Consider the following 13,464-nt stretch of genomic DNA (forward strand, 5'->3'; position numbering starts at 1 on the left):
GTTTTAAGAGTGGCTGAGCTCTAGGAAGTTATAGATATAAGTTGGAGATGGTGTCGGTTTTTGATGTGTCTTATCAAGAAATGATTGTTCAGGCCCACTTGGAAATCAGACATTCTGCTAGGGTTTTCCATACCTCCAGATCAGGGATGGCCTTTACTACAAGAAATACACCTAGACAGGTTGTTTCCTTAAAGTAAGATCCACCCCCCTACACACCCCGTGATTTTGTTCTGCAAATATTTGAAGGTGCAAATTTCCTGGTAGCCAAGAAACACCGACATTACTCGGCAGAGTTTTGGGTGGGAACAAACTCCAATTCAGAGTCAGGTTTAACTAAAGTTTTGTCTTTAGCTAAACCTAGCCTTTCTTATGTAACAGCAACTTCATCTCTCATTTCTCTGCGGCGTTTTTTGGGGTCTCATTTGCATTTTTTGACATCCCATGGGGTTTTTTCATGAACTTGTAGCAACTCCCAAGCCTAGTAATTCTTCATTTTTTCCCAGGCCCTACATGTCAACAGTTGTTTTCCTTCCATTTATTCCTCAGCCTCAGTTTTGGGGTTAGTTTTCTGGTGGTAAATCCTTCTGTGTCACTGGAGCGGGGTGAGTGTAAGCCCCTCGATTAATTCTGGTTTATTCCAGGGTTTGTGGGACACAAAAATGTCATCAGACTCCTGGGATATTTGTGAAACAATTTAATAAAGAGACAAGAAATACTTGCAGCTTGGCTTTTGTCTCTGGAAAATTTGAATTATCCGACCTGAAAAATATAGAGGGTTTGGGCATCCAACCCCACCACTGATAAAAAAGAGGATGACTGTGGGATGCTCTCTCCCTTCCAGCAGCACTTACCTCCCTGGGAGGTGAGAAAGGATGGATCAATTGAAAATTATTTATTTATTAAGAACTCATCTGTTTAAACAACACTGTGGGACCAGGAGAGGGAGTAGGTTTGATGTCAATAAATAGAAATAGTAATACAATAATAAAAGAAAAAGACAGGGTTGGCAGACAGCTCTTCTAAACCTCAAGTAATTTATAAATCAGGGTGGATATACTTAAAACATTAAAATCTAACTTTCTTACTACAAATTCCTGGTGGCAGGTATAGCTGGTCTCAGTGCTGTAAGTAGCTGCAGTGCTCCCTAAAAGTGAGTAAAACCCAGGGCTGGAGTACATAAGGCCCTGTCAGAGCTTCCTTTACAAATAGCCATAATAACACTTCCCTCTCTCCCAAGAGTGTCATGAGGGTTAATTATTTAACATTCGTAAAGCACTTGCAGGACTGGAGATGAAAGTGGAAAGTATTATTAAGGATAGATTTGGTTTTATAGGAGGCCTGGTCAGAAAATTGCATTTGGAGTTGAAATATGGTTTATGAGTGGGGATCCTAGGAGGCTCATCCATCAGACCTGGAAAGCATGGAAAATGGAAAATTAAGTGCTTTGAAGGAGTTAATCCAGTTAATTATTAACGCAGTGTTTTGGGGATGAGGGGTGCAGGCACCTGGGAGTGGGAAGGTAATGCCCCACACAGCTCCCCTGTATCCCATCCTGCACCAGGTGGGTAATGGGGAACTCTGATGGAAGGAAATTTAATCATTGTACAAAATCTGAGAAAATTAGGATATGGAGGGAGAAAGCCTTGAGACTTTGCTGAAAATTCAGCAAATCATGGATTACTTTTGTGGGAGAAAACTGCAAATTAAAGCACCTGGTGGGTCCAGGAATGAGGGATTTCTGTGTCACCTTTCCCTTCCAGCTGGGGTTTGGGAGGCAGGGAGGAGGCAGGTGAGGCGGGTGCCACGGGCAGGGGAGGAGCACAGATCACCTGGGAGCAGGTGCAGCACCAGGATCACCAGGACAGGTAAGGCTCTGCTGGCAAGGGCTGGCACAGGATGGGGGCTCTGTTAGGAAGGAGCTGGCATGGGGAGGGGGGAGGTCACCCCACACCAGGGGATCGGAGGGAACCCCCTGCCTGCCCCTTATGGATCCCTCATTTTGGCATTCAAACTCCATAGGGAGAGAAGGGAGGGGTCACGGTGGGTGAACCACTGCTTCCCTTAGGAAAGCAAATTTGGGAGAGATTTAAGGATTTAAGTGTCCTCAGCCCACCGGGATGTCCCCCTGCTCTGAGGTCCCTGTGAAGGGCCTCATAGGGGATTGGCTGCTGTCCCTGCTGGGCTGGGAAGCAATGTGGCAGCCCAGCAAACCCGCAGTTACTTTTTTCAAGGAGGAAGTTGGAAAATAAACATGATATGTGGGGCCCAAAATAGGCAGCGAGGAGAGCGGGGCAGCCTGGGGGCAGCAGGGCCCCAAAAACCCCTCACCACTGTGCAAGGAGCCCTTGCTGGCTCCCTGCTCCATTCCCAGTCAAATTAAATGCAAAACCTCTGCCTCACAGCCAAACCAAAATTGCTGCTGCGTGCACTGAACCAAAAACTCCCTCCCCACCTTCCTCTACCCACAGAAATGCCTAGAAAAGTCACCTCTAGTGCCTAAAACTTCAGAGATTGTATTTGTAGAGTCCCAGAATGGTTTGGATTGGAAGGTTCCTTAAAGTTCATTTTGTGCCACGTCCCTTGCTGTGCCCTTTGCTGCAGAGGAAGTTTTTTTTCCTTCTTTCTTCTGTTCTTCCTACCAGCTTATCATCAAAAAGCTACCAACCCCTCACCTTAGCAGTGCAGGGTGTGATGGCTGAGACTCCAGTCTCTAGTGGAGGGGATGTTGGGGACCATAGCTCTGGGGTACCCAGGGACAAGCTGTGGTACTCAGCAGGCTTAGGGTTATGTGTTTTATGGATATTTTGGGTATATATTGCAATGGAAATGGTTTTTAATCCTTTGTCTTGGATAGTTTTCCTTGAGGGATGTTGAAGACACTCAGTGCTTAACCTGTGTCACATTCTGAAGCAATTGGGACAGTTTGAGGACAAGCATTCATCTTCTCTTTGGAAAATGCCCAAAGAAGTTGTGGAATCCAGCAAAGTTGTGGCTTTCCCACCCCTGGAAGAGTTCCAGGTCCAGGTTGGCTGGTACTTGGAGCAACCTGGTCTACTGGAAGGTGTCATTGCCCATGGCAGGGGGTGGAACTGTATTATCTTGAAATTCCCTCCAACCCAAACTGTTCTGTGATTCTAGGATTTTTGAATTTTGATTTTTGTGGCATTTTTGATGGTGATAATGCTGGGTTTGAGTTTATTTTGGGTTGGTACCTGTGAGGGGTTACTGGAGTCAGGGCTGCCCCATCACACATCATGGAGCAAGGGAGGCAATGCAGGGCACAGATGGCACCCATCCCTTTAGAAAGCACCTTACTCTCTTTACCATCATGTAGAGGAGAAGAAAAATGCCTTTCGAGATGGTGAAGTGCATTTCCTCCAACAGATAATTTTTAAAGTCAGACCTCACTGTCTTATTTGTCCACAAATAAACAAATGCAGGTTGCAAGAGAAGGAATGTCAAAATGCCTGTTCTGAGACCCTGTAATAAGGCTTTGGTTAATTTATTTTATTTCTCAGCTTTCTTCACTGGGATGTAGCTTCTTGCTGCTTCCCTGTTGACAGGGCTCAGAGCAAAGATGGGGATGGAGAATCCAAACCAGAGGCTTATAAAACAGGAGACAAATGGAAGCAGAATAAGGAAGAGGAAGCAGAGCTGTATAAGTTCTCCATCACTAGTTTTTATATTTCTCTTCCTCAGTGTATCTTTTTGGGTGGCTCCATTGTGTCTATTAAATAGACTTCTAGTCCAGCATCCTGAATTTAAAGCTTTCATTCTTATTTGAACTTCCACATTGAACTTTACTGTTTCAGAAGGATTCAGCTTCTGTTCTCTGTCTGCAGCCACTCCTACAATACCTGATGGTGCTTCAGATACTTCCTGGTAATTGAGCCTAATAGTTTCCAATGATGAAAATAATTTTTTAACCTAAGTCCGAAGCCCTTAAGGATCCTTTAGAGGCAGAAATGTTTTTGCAGCTGCAGCTGAGGTCACCAGTATGAGGAAGATGATTGCTCAGTGTCACTGTTAACACTCCCTGGTGCAGACACAAACAGAATGAAAAGAGAAGCTGACGATAATGGGATGGAATGGTTCAGAGTAGGGTTTTAGCCTGGCATTAATGCATTAGGGATCCAGCTCCTGCGGGAGCTAATGGAAGTGCTGCTATGATTATTAGTGTCTCTGCAGACAAGTAAGACAACTCTGGTAATGAGTGAGGCAGCACAGGGTACAGGAGAGTTTATCACTGTCTGATGCCTCTCCTGATACCTTTTGTGTGTCTCCTGCCATCTCTCTGTCCTCAGAGACAGATTTATCTCACCCCTGTGTCTGGACCACTGCCATCCACATCAGGTGCCGGATTTGGACTGTGGGGTTATGTTGTATTCAGGGAGACACACCAAGGATATGCAGAATAGGGAAGGGGCTTACTGAGGATGTTTTTTTGAGTGCAGCACCTCAGTTGCTGTCAGTCTGTAGGTCTGGGTTTGATGTGCTCCTGCAGCTGCAGATTAAACCAAAGAGCCCTTCTGGAAGGCTGGAAATAGCTTCATTATTTCAGATAAACATTTCAGTGGCATTCCTCACCTATGCCTGAGCTCAGCCTGGGTGCTTTTTCTGCAAGTCAATTTCTCCTCTTTGAGTCAGCCTTTCCCTGGGGACCATCCCTGTCACCCACAGATGCTTCGAGAGCCAAGCACAGGTCCTACGGTGAGCAAGCCAGCTCTAGTGTGTCTGAACTGCCTGATTGACATGGGCTGAAGGGCAAAGTTAATTGTAGGGGTGATGGCTGTCAGCTCTTCCCACTGGTGAACTTTATACTCTAATTTTCTAACTGGGGAAAATGGAAGTGATGCCCTGACTGAGACACTATCAATGGACTTAAACCACAAAAATCCCTCAGTAAAACCAAATGAGACATTTGGAATAGTAAAATGGCCCTGGTTTTGGCTAAAAAGAGAGTTTATGTCTGCTAGGGTAGAGTGAGAAGGAGGTGAAAGCCTAATTGGCTTCTCAGGCTCCTTACCATCCTCCAGATGCCTCCCCAGGTGGTTGGTGCATTAGCTATAAACCAAGAAAAAAACAGCTCCTCTGGGAGGTGATAAGAGCAGATGAACCAGTAAATCATTAAGCAGACGCAGCGTAGGGCACTATAATAAACAGGGGGCAAAGAACAGGAATGACAAGCCAGCAGGGACATGGGGGTGTTGCCAAACATGGCTGGGTGATGAGGGAAGGGACAAAGTCATGTTTGGCAGGGATGCCCTGGGATGGTGGCTGTGGCCACCAACAGCAGCACCCACTGGACCTTCAGCTTGGTTTTCTCCCTGCTGATTGTAAGCTTGTCTCAGTTCCTTTGGAGCTACAGGGATAAACAAGAGCTGTTTGCCTCAGGGCACAAACATAACTGTAGTTGGTTTTTTCCTCTGTGCTTACCCACTGCATGTTTTTAGAGGAGGAAGAGAGCAGGAGAAATAGTTTTGCTGGTCACATGTACCAGCTGAGCCATGTGCTCCCTGCTATCAGGCATGATATAATAAACAGGGGCAAGAGAGACCAGCAATCCCAAGAGTCCCCATCACCCCCTGAGCTCAGCCCAGATCACATAAGCACTGTAAGGTGGCTGTGCATATCCCATTTAGCTGATCTTTTAATTGTGATTGATCAGTGTATCCTTCAGGTCATCCCAATTTGACTGCATCAATCTCAGGTGGAAAACCATCAGGCCCCACTTTATATCAGCCCTTAATATGTAACTGCAGGAGCTACATCAGTCATATATTTGACTGTATGTTGCTGTGGTCATGTTATAATTATAGTATTAATAGAACATGATATGGCTGTAATCCTTCTTGTTGTGGTACTCTGGGATGGGTTTGGTTCTGCTTCCAGTTATTACCTTGATATTTTATCTTTCTTCCTTGTACCTAATCTAGATTTCCCCTCTTTCAGTTTAAAGCCATTAACCTCATTTCATGTATATGATGAGATTCTCTACTCACCCAGAAAATATAGATTTTTCAGCCCTCTCCATGGCTTGGGAATGCTGCTCCCTTAATCACAGGGAAACAGGTGGATGCTCCCATTCCCCAACTGCCCCTTTCAAAGGACTGCAGAGATGATTGTATTAACCCACTGGAGTGTGCCAGCCCTGCTGGTAAGCAGCATCTTGCTTTGATTTTCTGTTTAATTATCCAATGCACCCTTTGTCAATAATTCTTTCCTTTTAAGTCATGAGACAAGGCAGAATCCTGCAGTGCTAATAGTGACCTGCAAAGCTGCCAGCTCATACCCCATGCACAGCTTTTCTATTCTTGGATTAAATCCCCCCAAAATTCATCTTCATGAACCCACCGGGATATCTCAGAGGTGCTTGGTGACAGGGTGGAAACCAGCCTGGTGGCACTGCAGGGACATCGGCCCCATGTGCTGCCATGTGTGGCTGCATGTATCAGGGTGATGTTTTCATGTGGAGCCAATGTTTGCTTAGCTGGAGCTGTTGGATTAGCTGTTTGGTTAAACCAGCTCAGATGAGGCAGGTTGGTTGCAGGGATTTAGGAGATTAGTTTTAACCCAGTGGATTTTCCTGCTCGGGGGCAGACTCCTCTGGGAGATGGTATCTGCATCAGCCATGGACTTCAAGGGATGAAACAAGGTGTCCCTGACACAAACCAACCTGAAATCAGATATTAATAAAGCCAAAGAAACAGCTCCGTTAGTCCAAGGCTGACAGCAACAACTCATGTTTAACCCCACACACAAATTATTGCTTGTGCAACAGCAGAATAAGAACTCTTTTTTGGTTTATATTTTCAGCAAGTGGGGACTGAAGCCTCAAATGCTGTTGGGGGGAAGGCAGTTTCAGGATAATTGGGATGTCTGGGATAGGGAGGTCAGATCCAGCTCCAAACCATGCATCTCCTGCAATGTGGAGGGACAGCATCCACTCCACAAGGGAGACAGTTTCCACCCAGTGTTAAGTGTGGATTGGCACAGAGAAGTTATTAAACAGAGAAGGAAGTCCTGGGCACCAGCAGCACAGCCTTTGTTATCAGTTAAAACATTCCTAATTGCCCAGCCTGACATCACCTCACACCAAGGCAGCCCTCAAACATATGGTTGAAGCCACATGAAAGAGCTGGTAAGTTCTCAACCTAATTAAGAAAACAGCAAACAGGAGCTGGCTGGGTTTAATTGCTGTAATTCTCCCAGGGAATGGGTCCCCCAGCATCCTGCAATCCATGCATGTGCACTCTGGCACAGAGGCTCCAGCAGCTTGATGCAAGTCCTGGTTTAGGGATGCTCAGGAGAGGGAAGAAGGAGTGTGAGCAGGTCAGGATGCAGGAAATTACTTGATTTGTTTGCCCAAACCCACAATGTTTTGTTTCCAGCAGCTTTTGGGGTATTTTTGAAGGTAGATTTTTAACAAAATGCTTTGGTTTATAGAATACATGCAGGGTATTTTTCACCTCTTCCATGGCCTGAAATAATTCCAGAGATTTTAAAAAATGTTGGACTTTGCACACCACTTCTGTGGCTGTTCATGGAGCTAAAGAAACACTCTACTTTTTACTCCTAGACATTCCTGTTTCCCTGTGTATTATCTCTCCTATCTGGTCCTGAAAAGCCTGCTCTGTCCTGGTCAGCAGCAGATCCTTGTGCTCATACTTGCAGAAGAGCAATTAAAGCCAGACCTCCTGCTGAGAGGGATCCTTGGAATTAAAGGTTCAGGCTGGGCTGTGTCAGACATTGAAGAAGATTTGGGGTCTTTTTGAAACAACTGTGTCTTTGGCATTTCCAAGTCATGGGGCAAGGACCTCAGAGAGGTCCCAGGGGTTCCCAGTGCTCCTTCCTATTCCCATGTGCTTGGTCAAGCCTACTCCAGTCCTCCCTGAAAGGCAAATCCTGTTTTTTCCTAGTGTTATGCCAAATAACTTGTGTAAATTGAATAATGACATTATTTTTCTTTGCCTTGTATTCAGAGGTTGACAGGATGGCGAATTTTAAGGGTCATGCACTTCCAGGCAGCTTCTTCCTGCTCTTTGGGCTCTGGTGGTCTGTGAAATACCCACTGCAGTATCTCAGCCAGAAAGTAAATAAGAAATCCCACAGGACTTATTGTTTCCAGCGTGTGGATGCCATTGAAGGGGGAATCAAAATCCTCTTTTCTCTAATAGGTAAGGGTTATATTTCACTTGCTATGCCAGTATTCATCTAGCCTGTGGTGATGACTGTACAGAAGCCCTGACTCCAGAGAAACTGGTCAAGATGTGGAAGGATCAGAGAATCTTTGGATTCTCTGCTGGAAAAGACCTCTTATTTCATTAAGTCCAACCACTGACCACTGCCAGGTCCACTGTAAACTTAAACACCACATCTCCATTTTTTGAACACTTCCACGTACTGCGAGTCCAGCACTCTCCTGGGCAGCCTGGATGCATCCTCGATATCCATCTTGACTTGGTCTCTGAAATAGTTTGATGTGGAAAAGCAAGTCTCACACCCCTTCCCAAAGCTGAGCTGCCATTAAACACAGGCCTGATTTTTCCATCTAGTCTTTTCTCCCTGATACAAACTCACCAGCTCCTGCTTCAGAACCCCCAGCAGCTAGGAGTAGTCTCAAGCATTGCAAATAAACCCCCAGAAACTCCATGCTCTTGGGTGGCCTGCAGGGATGCTGGCGGAGCAGTTCGTCCCCGATGGTCCCCACTTGTACCTGTACAGCGGGGAGAAGCGTGACTGGGTGAAGCTGATGAACTGGCAGCACACCACCATGTACCTCTTCTACGGCCTCTCCGGGGTGGTAGACGTCCTCACCTACATCTCTGAGGTGGTGCCGCGGGGTCTGGATCGCCTTATGTTGGCCGTGGCCGTGTTCGTTGAAGGTTGGTAGAAGGTGGTGCTTAATTCAGGGAGGGATATCGGGGACCAAGTCAGAGAAGGACTAAAATTTACCTGGCCCAAATGTGGCTCGGATGCCTCTGGAGAAAGGACACGTTGTAGGGGATATTTTGTTGCAGGCTGGAATATAACGAGATGGGAAATACACTCACGGATAGGTTCTTGCAGTGGGATTTCTGGGATTTGGGTTTGGGATTTCTGGGGCTACTGTGGTGCAAAGTAGCAGAATGAGAGTCTTTGTTATGATAAATGGCTGGTGGACTCTGCATTCCTCTGCCATCCACAGACTGTTCTTCCACCCCATGTTCCCCCTGAGAGCCATTAATTGCACTGCAGGCATCATTAGCCTGATCTACTTGTGTGAGCACGTGGCAATTTGAAGTGATTTATTTCAGCTTCAGCATATCCTGAATATCATTCTGTCCTCAGGCTGCCTTGCAAGTCACCACCCAGGATTCCAGACCCCTCTTGGATCATAGAATCATATAAAGACTTGGCTTAGAAAGAAGCTTAAAGATCATCTAGTTCCAACACTCTCCCATGGGAAAATAAGGTCTTGTTTATATAGAACCCTCAATGAAGGCACAGCTTCTGTTACTTTTCCTTTCCCAATCACAGCAGTTTCTGAGGCAGCAGCAGCAGGAGCAGCTCCAGATGCATAGTTTGGCATGTAAGACCAAAAAAAAACATTTGCAGCTCCCAAAAAAAAAAAGGTGAAGTTTAGCAATAAAAAAGAAGGACACAGCAGAAGCCTGGCTAGAAAGAAAGGGTCATTTGAAGAGGTGGTGGCACAGATGTGGGAAGGCAACTACCCTGTCCTTGGTCACTGTATTGCTCAGATCCTCCTGCCCCAAGGTTGGGCATCTCATCCTCCCAGGATGCTGGGATGCCAGGAGGCCTAGGGGAGGGATGGTGCTATGTGGAGTTCCTTTTTTCCATGATGGCCTGTCTCAATTTGCCATCCAGGCAGGTGATTTACTCAACTCGGTGGCCATGGCTGCTGTTGTTAATGCTGCTCTAAGCAGGACTCGTGTTCTGGCAGGTTGTCTCTTCTATTACCATGTCCTTAACCGCCCCATGTTGGATCAGCACATCCACTCCCTACTGCTCATCACCATCTTCATTGGGGCTGGCAGCATCCTGCTGGAGGTTTTCCTGCGTGACAACATTGTCCTGGAGATGTTCCGAGCCAGCATCACCATCGTCCAGGGAACCTGGTTCTGGCAGGTCCGTTCTGCCTTCTCAGAGCAATGAAGCAAAGGGAAAAGAGGGGAACAAGTTGTATCATGTATCAATCACACATCTCCCAAGGATTATTTTGCCAGGCTCACTTCATAAATAGCTCATAACCCAGAATGAAAATTTACTTATCACAGGTCATCTCTGATGGGTGCTCCTGCTGCAAGAGCTACTTGTTTTGGCTTATTGCTTCTCCAAGGGGAAGAGCAAAAGCAAGTGAGCAACATTTTGCAGTACCTAAGGAACAAGTACTAATTGCTTATTGTGTCTAATGCTCCCTGCAGCCCTCCCTCTGGTTTAGTGGAAAGATACAAACCCCACCATCTACCAAACAGCTGAGTTAATATACAGCCAGCTGCTTGCTTTGGTAGGAGTTGGAAAAGCAAAGAAATCAGTTGGAGATAATTCCTCTCAAAACTAAGCTGTCAAAAAACTCACCGAACAAACAAAGAAACAAAACAAAACCAACCAACCAAAAACAAGCAAAAAACTAACCAAAATAACCACCCCAAAACCAAACCACTTTCTCCTTTTCAAGGCTGCACTAGCTCAAACCAGCCTTTCTTCAGAGGTAGAAAACTGGGCTGAGCTTGTAAAATACTAAATCTGGAATATTATGAGGATGGCTTGGAATTTGGAATGCTGAAGGACAATTATGTCTGAATATTGAGCAGAAAAAATCTGGGCACAGATTGGCTTTGTGTGGCCTGTCATTGCAAGGATGGAGTTCACTCTTTCAGCAAAAACCTCTATCCTGGTCAGGGCTCAATTCTGAAGAAATTTCTCAGTTTCTTCAGTCATTACATGAATAAAGGGAACTCTCTGTGAGAGTGATGAGGCTCTGGCACAGGTTGTTTCCAACTCTAACTGTTCTGTGATTTTAGCATTTTTTTCCCAACATAATTGTTCTACCAACTTCTTGTTCCACCCAGATCGGTGTTGTGCTGTTCCAGCCATGGGGAGGTCCAGTGTGGGATGAGAATGACCACAGCAACATCATGTTTCTCACAATGTGCTTCTTCTGGCACTGGGCAGCTGCTGTGGCCATCCTGGCTGTGAATTACACCCTCACTTACTGGTATGGCTGGGACAGGAACTGGGGAAGGCCTGGTGGGATGTCTGTAGTGAGACAGATGTAACTCAGCCCTTCCTGCAGTACAAAATCACAGCCAAATAAGCAGTCCCAGACTACTGCAGGTTTTAGGGCATGGTATTTGTTGAGTGCACAGAATGTAGAACAGTGTCAGTGAGAGGCATTAAACAGGGAGAAGTCAAACCACCAAGTCCCTAGTGGTACTCCTGGAAGTCACACTGCTTATGTCCCTGTACACTGAGTACTGAAGTCAAACTTTATTTTGATAGAGACATCAAAGCATTACCAGGACCCCCTGACACTTCATCCCCTGCCTTGCAAGGACTTCAAAGCAGTTGAAGGTCACTGTATTCTTGGAGGTACAAAAACTAAAATATTACCAGCCCCCAGTTTGGCTTCTTCAAGGGGATGGGAAAATTATCCCACTTTAAGGGATGTTCTGAGGGATGCTGTGTGAGCTACAGTTCAGTCCATACCATCAAATAGACTTTATACAGAACAAGAACCACTGAATGTCCCATCAATAGCATTTTAGGATGTCTAGAATGAGGGTTCTGGTGAGTGGCATTAGATTGAGGATTTTTCTAATAATGATTTATTGTTCCTGTGCTACAGCTGTCTCCAGAGGTTCCGCAGGGGCACTGGAGAGCCCTACATCAGCCTGGGGGTCCGGCAGCAGAAGTGTGACAGCAGCTCCCAAGCTGCCTTCTTGAATGGCTCTGATGAAGACTGAAGAGGGTGAAAACTCCTGCTCCAAATACATGAACAGTCCTTTTTCTGGAAGAAACCAATATAATGAAATTTTTTTGTTTTGGAAGAGTGAGAGGTGCCCCCATGGTGCTGCTGGGAAGAAGGCTGAGCACACAGGGGTGTCTGCCCTCCATCCATACCTGAATATCTCTGGCTCAGACTTGGGCACAGCTTGAAGTGATTTCTAGCAAGAAAACAAAGCATAGAAATTCAACATGACAAGATTTCTTCATTCTATGGGCTCCTCCATGTATTCTCATAGGGAGGGAGGGCATCCTTTGGCCAGCTGACTTTTCCAAGAGCCTGGAGGCTTTGACCTGCCATGATTGAAGTCAGAGAAATCTCCAGGCTGACGTCATGCACCTCTGGTGCAAGGCAAGGAGGACGAATAAGAGAGTTTTGAAAGTGAGATTATGGCAATTTTTGCAACACCAGGGCTAGATTACAAACAATATAAATCTTATTACTGAAGCTTTGAACTAAAAAGGGGTTTTGTTAATCATTTTCATGTTCACTTAAAGGCTAAGAGAGTAAATAAATGTGAAATTAAAATCCTCACTGAGCTGATCACCTTAAATTTAAGACTGATATATTATAGAGTGTATAATAATAGCTTAGAAAAATCCATCCCTCAGACCTGCAAAGCCTGAAGAACTGCAAGATATACAACTGTGCAGCAGGGATTCATGAGATGTCCCAGTTTTCCATTGAAAATAAACCCCCTCAGCTTGGAAAGCAAGAGGAAAGAGGCACATGGTTTGTTTTTAGGCTGCCTTTACTAGCTAATTTCTTGCAAAGAGTGACTAGAAATATCACCTCCTAGACAGGAGGAAAATATGCTAGTAATATGGGGATTTAAAAAAAAATTGTATATACACATCTGTATATATAAATAAATAAAATAACCACCAGCACAAGGTAAATTGCAGTTGTTCATGTTGCAAACCCTGGGGCTGGAAGGATGCTCTGCACTGAGATCTTCTCCCTAGTGGGGGATGGACGGCAGAAGATTTTTTGTGCTCATGTTCATGACTGCACAGAAAAGCAGCTCCTGGCAGGTCCAAGGGAAGGCAAAGCTCATCCTTGAACCCTTTTCCCCTTGTGCAAAGAGCCTGTCACAGACTATAGACACTGCAGCCTAGATTTTATTGCTTATTAACAGTGCTATAAAGAGTAGCTTTCCTTGAATGCCACTTTTCCTGTGTATCTACTGCTATGCTGGTTTATTTTGCAGGGCTGGATACTGGGAGGTGCAAACAGACTGGGCATGATGAGAATGAATCAGCAGAGATGCATCTCTGTAAATCCATCTCATAAACTCATGACTGGGTCTCATGAGTCGTAACCACTGAACATGAGGAGCATTTTGTAGATATCTTCTTTTCTGCCAAGGCAGAATAGGTTTTCCAAACATCACAAATTCCTCTGGCTGCTGTGGGAAGACACAATCTATTCTGTAGATGCCACCTGCTAATGGCAGA

At 45.4% G+C, this 13,464-nt stretch overlaps 1 protein-coding gene across 2 annotated transcripts; it reads left to right on the plus strand.

The window, feature by feature from the left end:
* The first annotated feature begins 1,817 nt into the window (after nt 1-1,817).
* LOC107214286 (transmembrane protein 45B-like) lies at nt 1,818-12,900 on the plus strand. Of its 2 annotated transcripts, none has more exons than XM_015649536.2 (6): nt 1,818-1,865; nt 7,983-8,177; nt 8,673-8,885; nt 9,944-10,128; nt 11,073-11,218; nt 11,849-12,900. In XM_015649536.2, exons 2-6 carry the CDS (start codon nt 7,994-7,996, stop codon nt 11,964-11,966), a joined length of 846 nt encoding a protein of 281 aa, XP_015505022.1. In that variant the 5' UTR covers nt 1,818-1,865; nt 7,983-7,993; the 3' UTR covers nt 11,967-12,900. The 2 variants fall into 2 exon arrangements, with proteins under 2 accessions (XP_015505022.1, XP_015505023.1); XM_015649537.2 differs by lacking the exon at nt 1,818-1,865 and adding an exon at nt 3,122-6,157 and having other exon boundaries at nt 11,849-11,966.
* The last annotated feature ends 564 nt before the right edge of the window (nt 12,901-13,464 follow it).

Source organism: Parus major, chromosome 24 (genome assembly GCF_001522545.3).
Source record: "Parus major isolate Abel chromosome 24, Parus_major1.1, whole genome shotgun sequence".
Taxonomy (NCBI): domain Eukaryota; kingdom Metazoa; phylum Chordata; class Aves; order Passeriformes; family Paridae; genus Parus; species Parus major.

What these genes read in the sequence shown, in the direction of transcription:
- LOC107214286 (XM_015649536.2), top strand. Translation starts at nt 7,994, where the DNA reads ATGGCGAATTTTAAGGGTCATGCACTTCCAGGCAGCTTCTTCCTGCTC. An exon ending in CGTGGCCGTGTTCGTTGAAG is followed by an intron (nt 8,886 to 9,943) that starts GTTGGTAGAAGG and finishes GTGTTCTGGCAG; the next exon opens with GTTGTCTCTTCTATTACCAT. An exon ending in AGGGAACCTGGTTCTGGCAG is followed by an intron (nt 10,129 to 11,072) that starts GTCCGTTCTGCC and finishes TGTTCCACCCAG; the next exon opens with ATCGGTGTTGTGCTGTTCCA.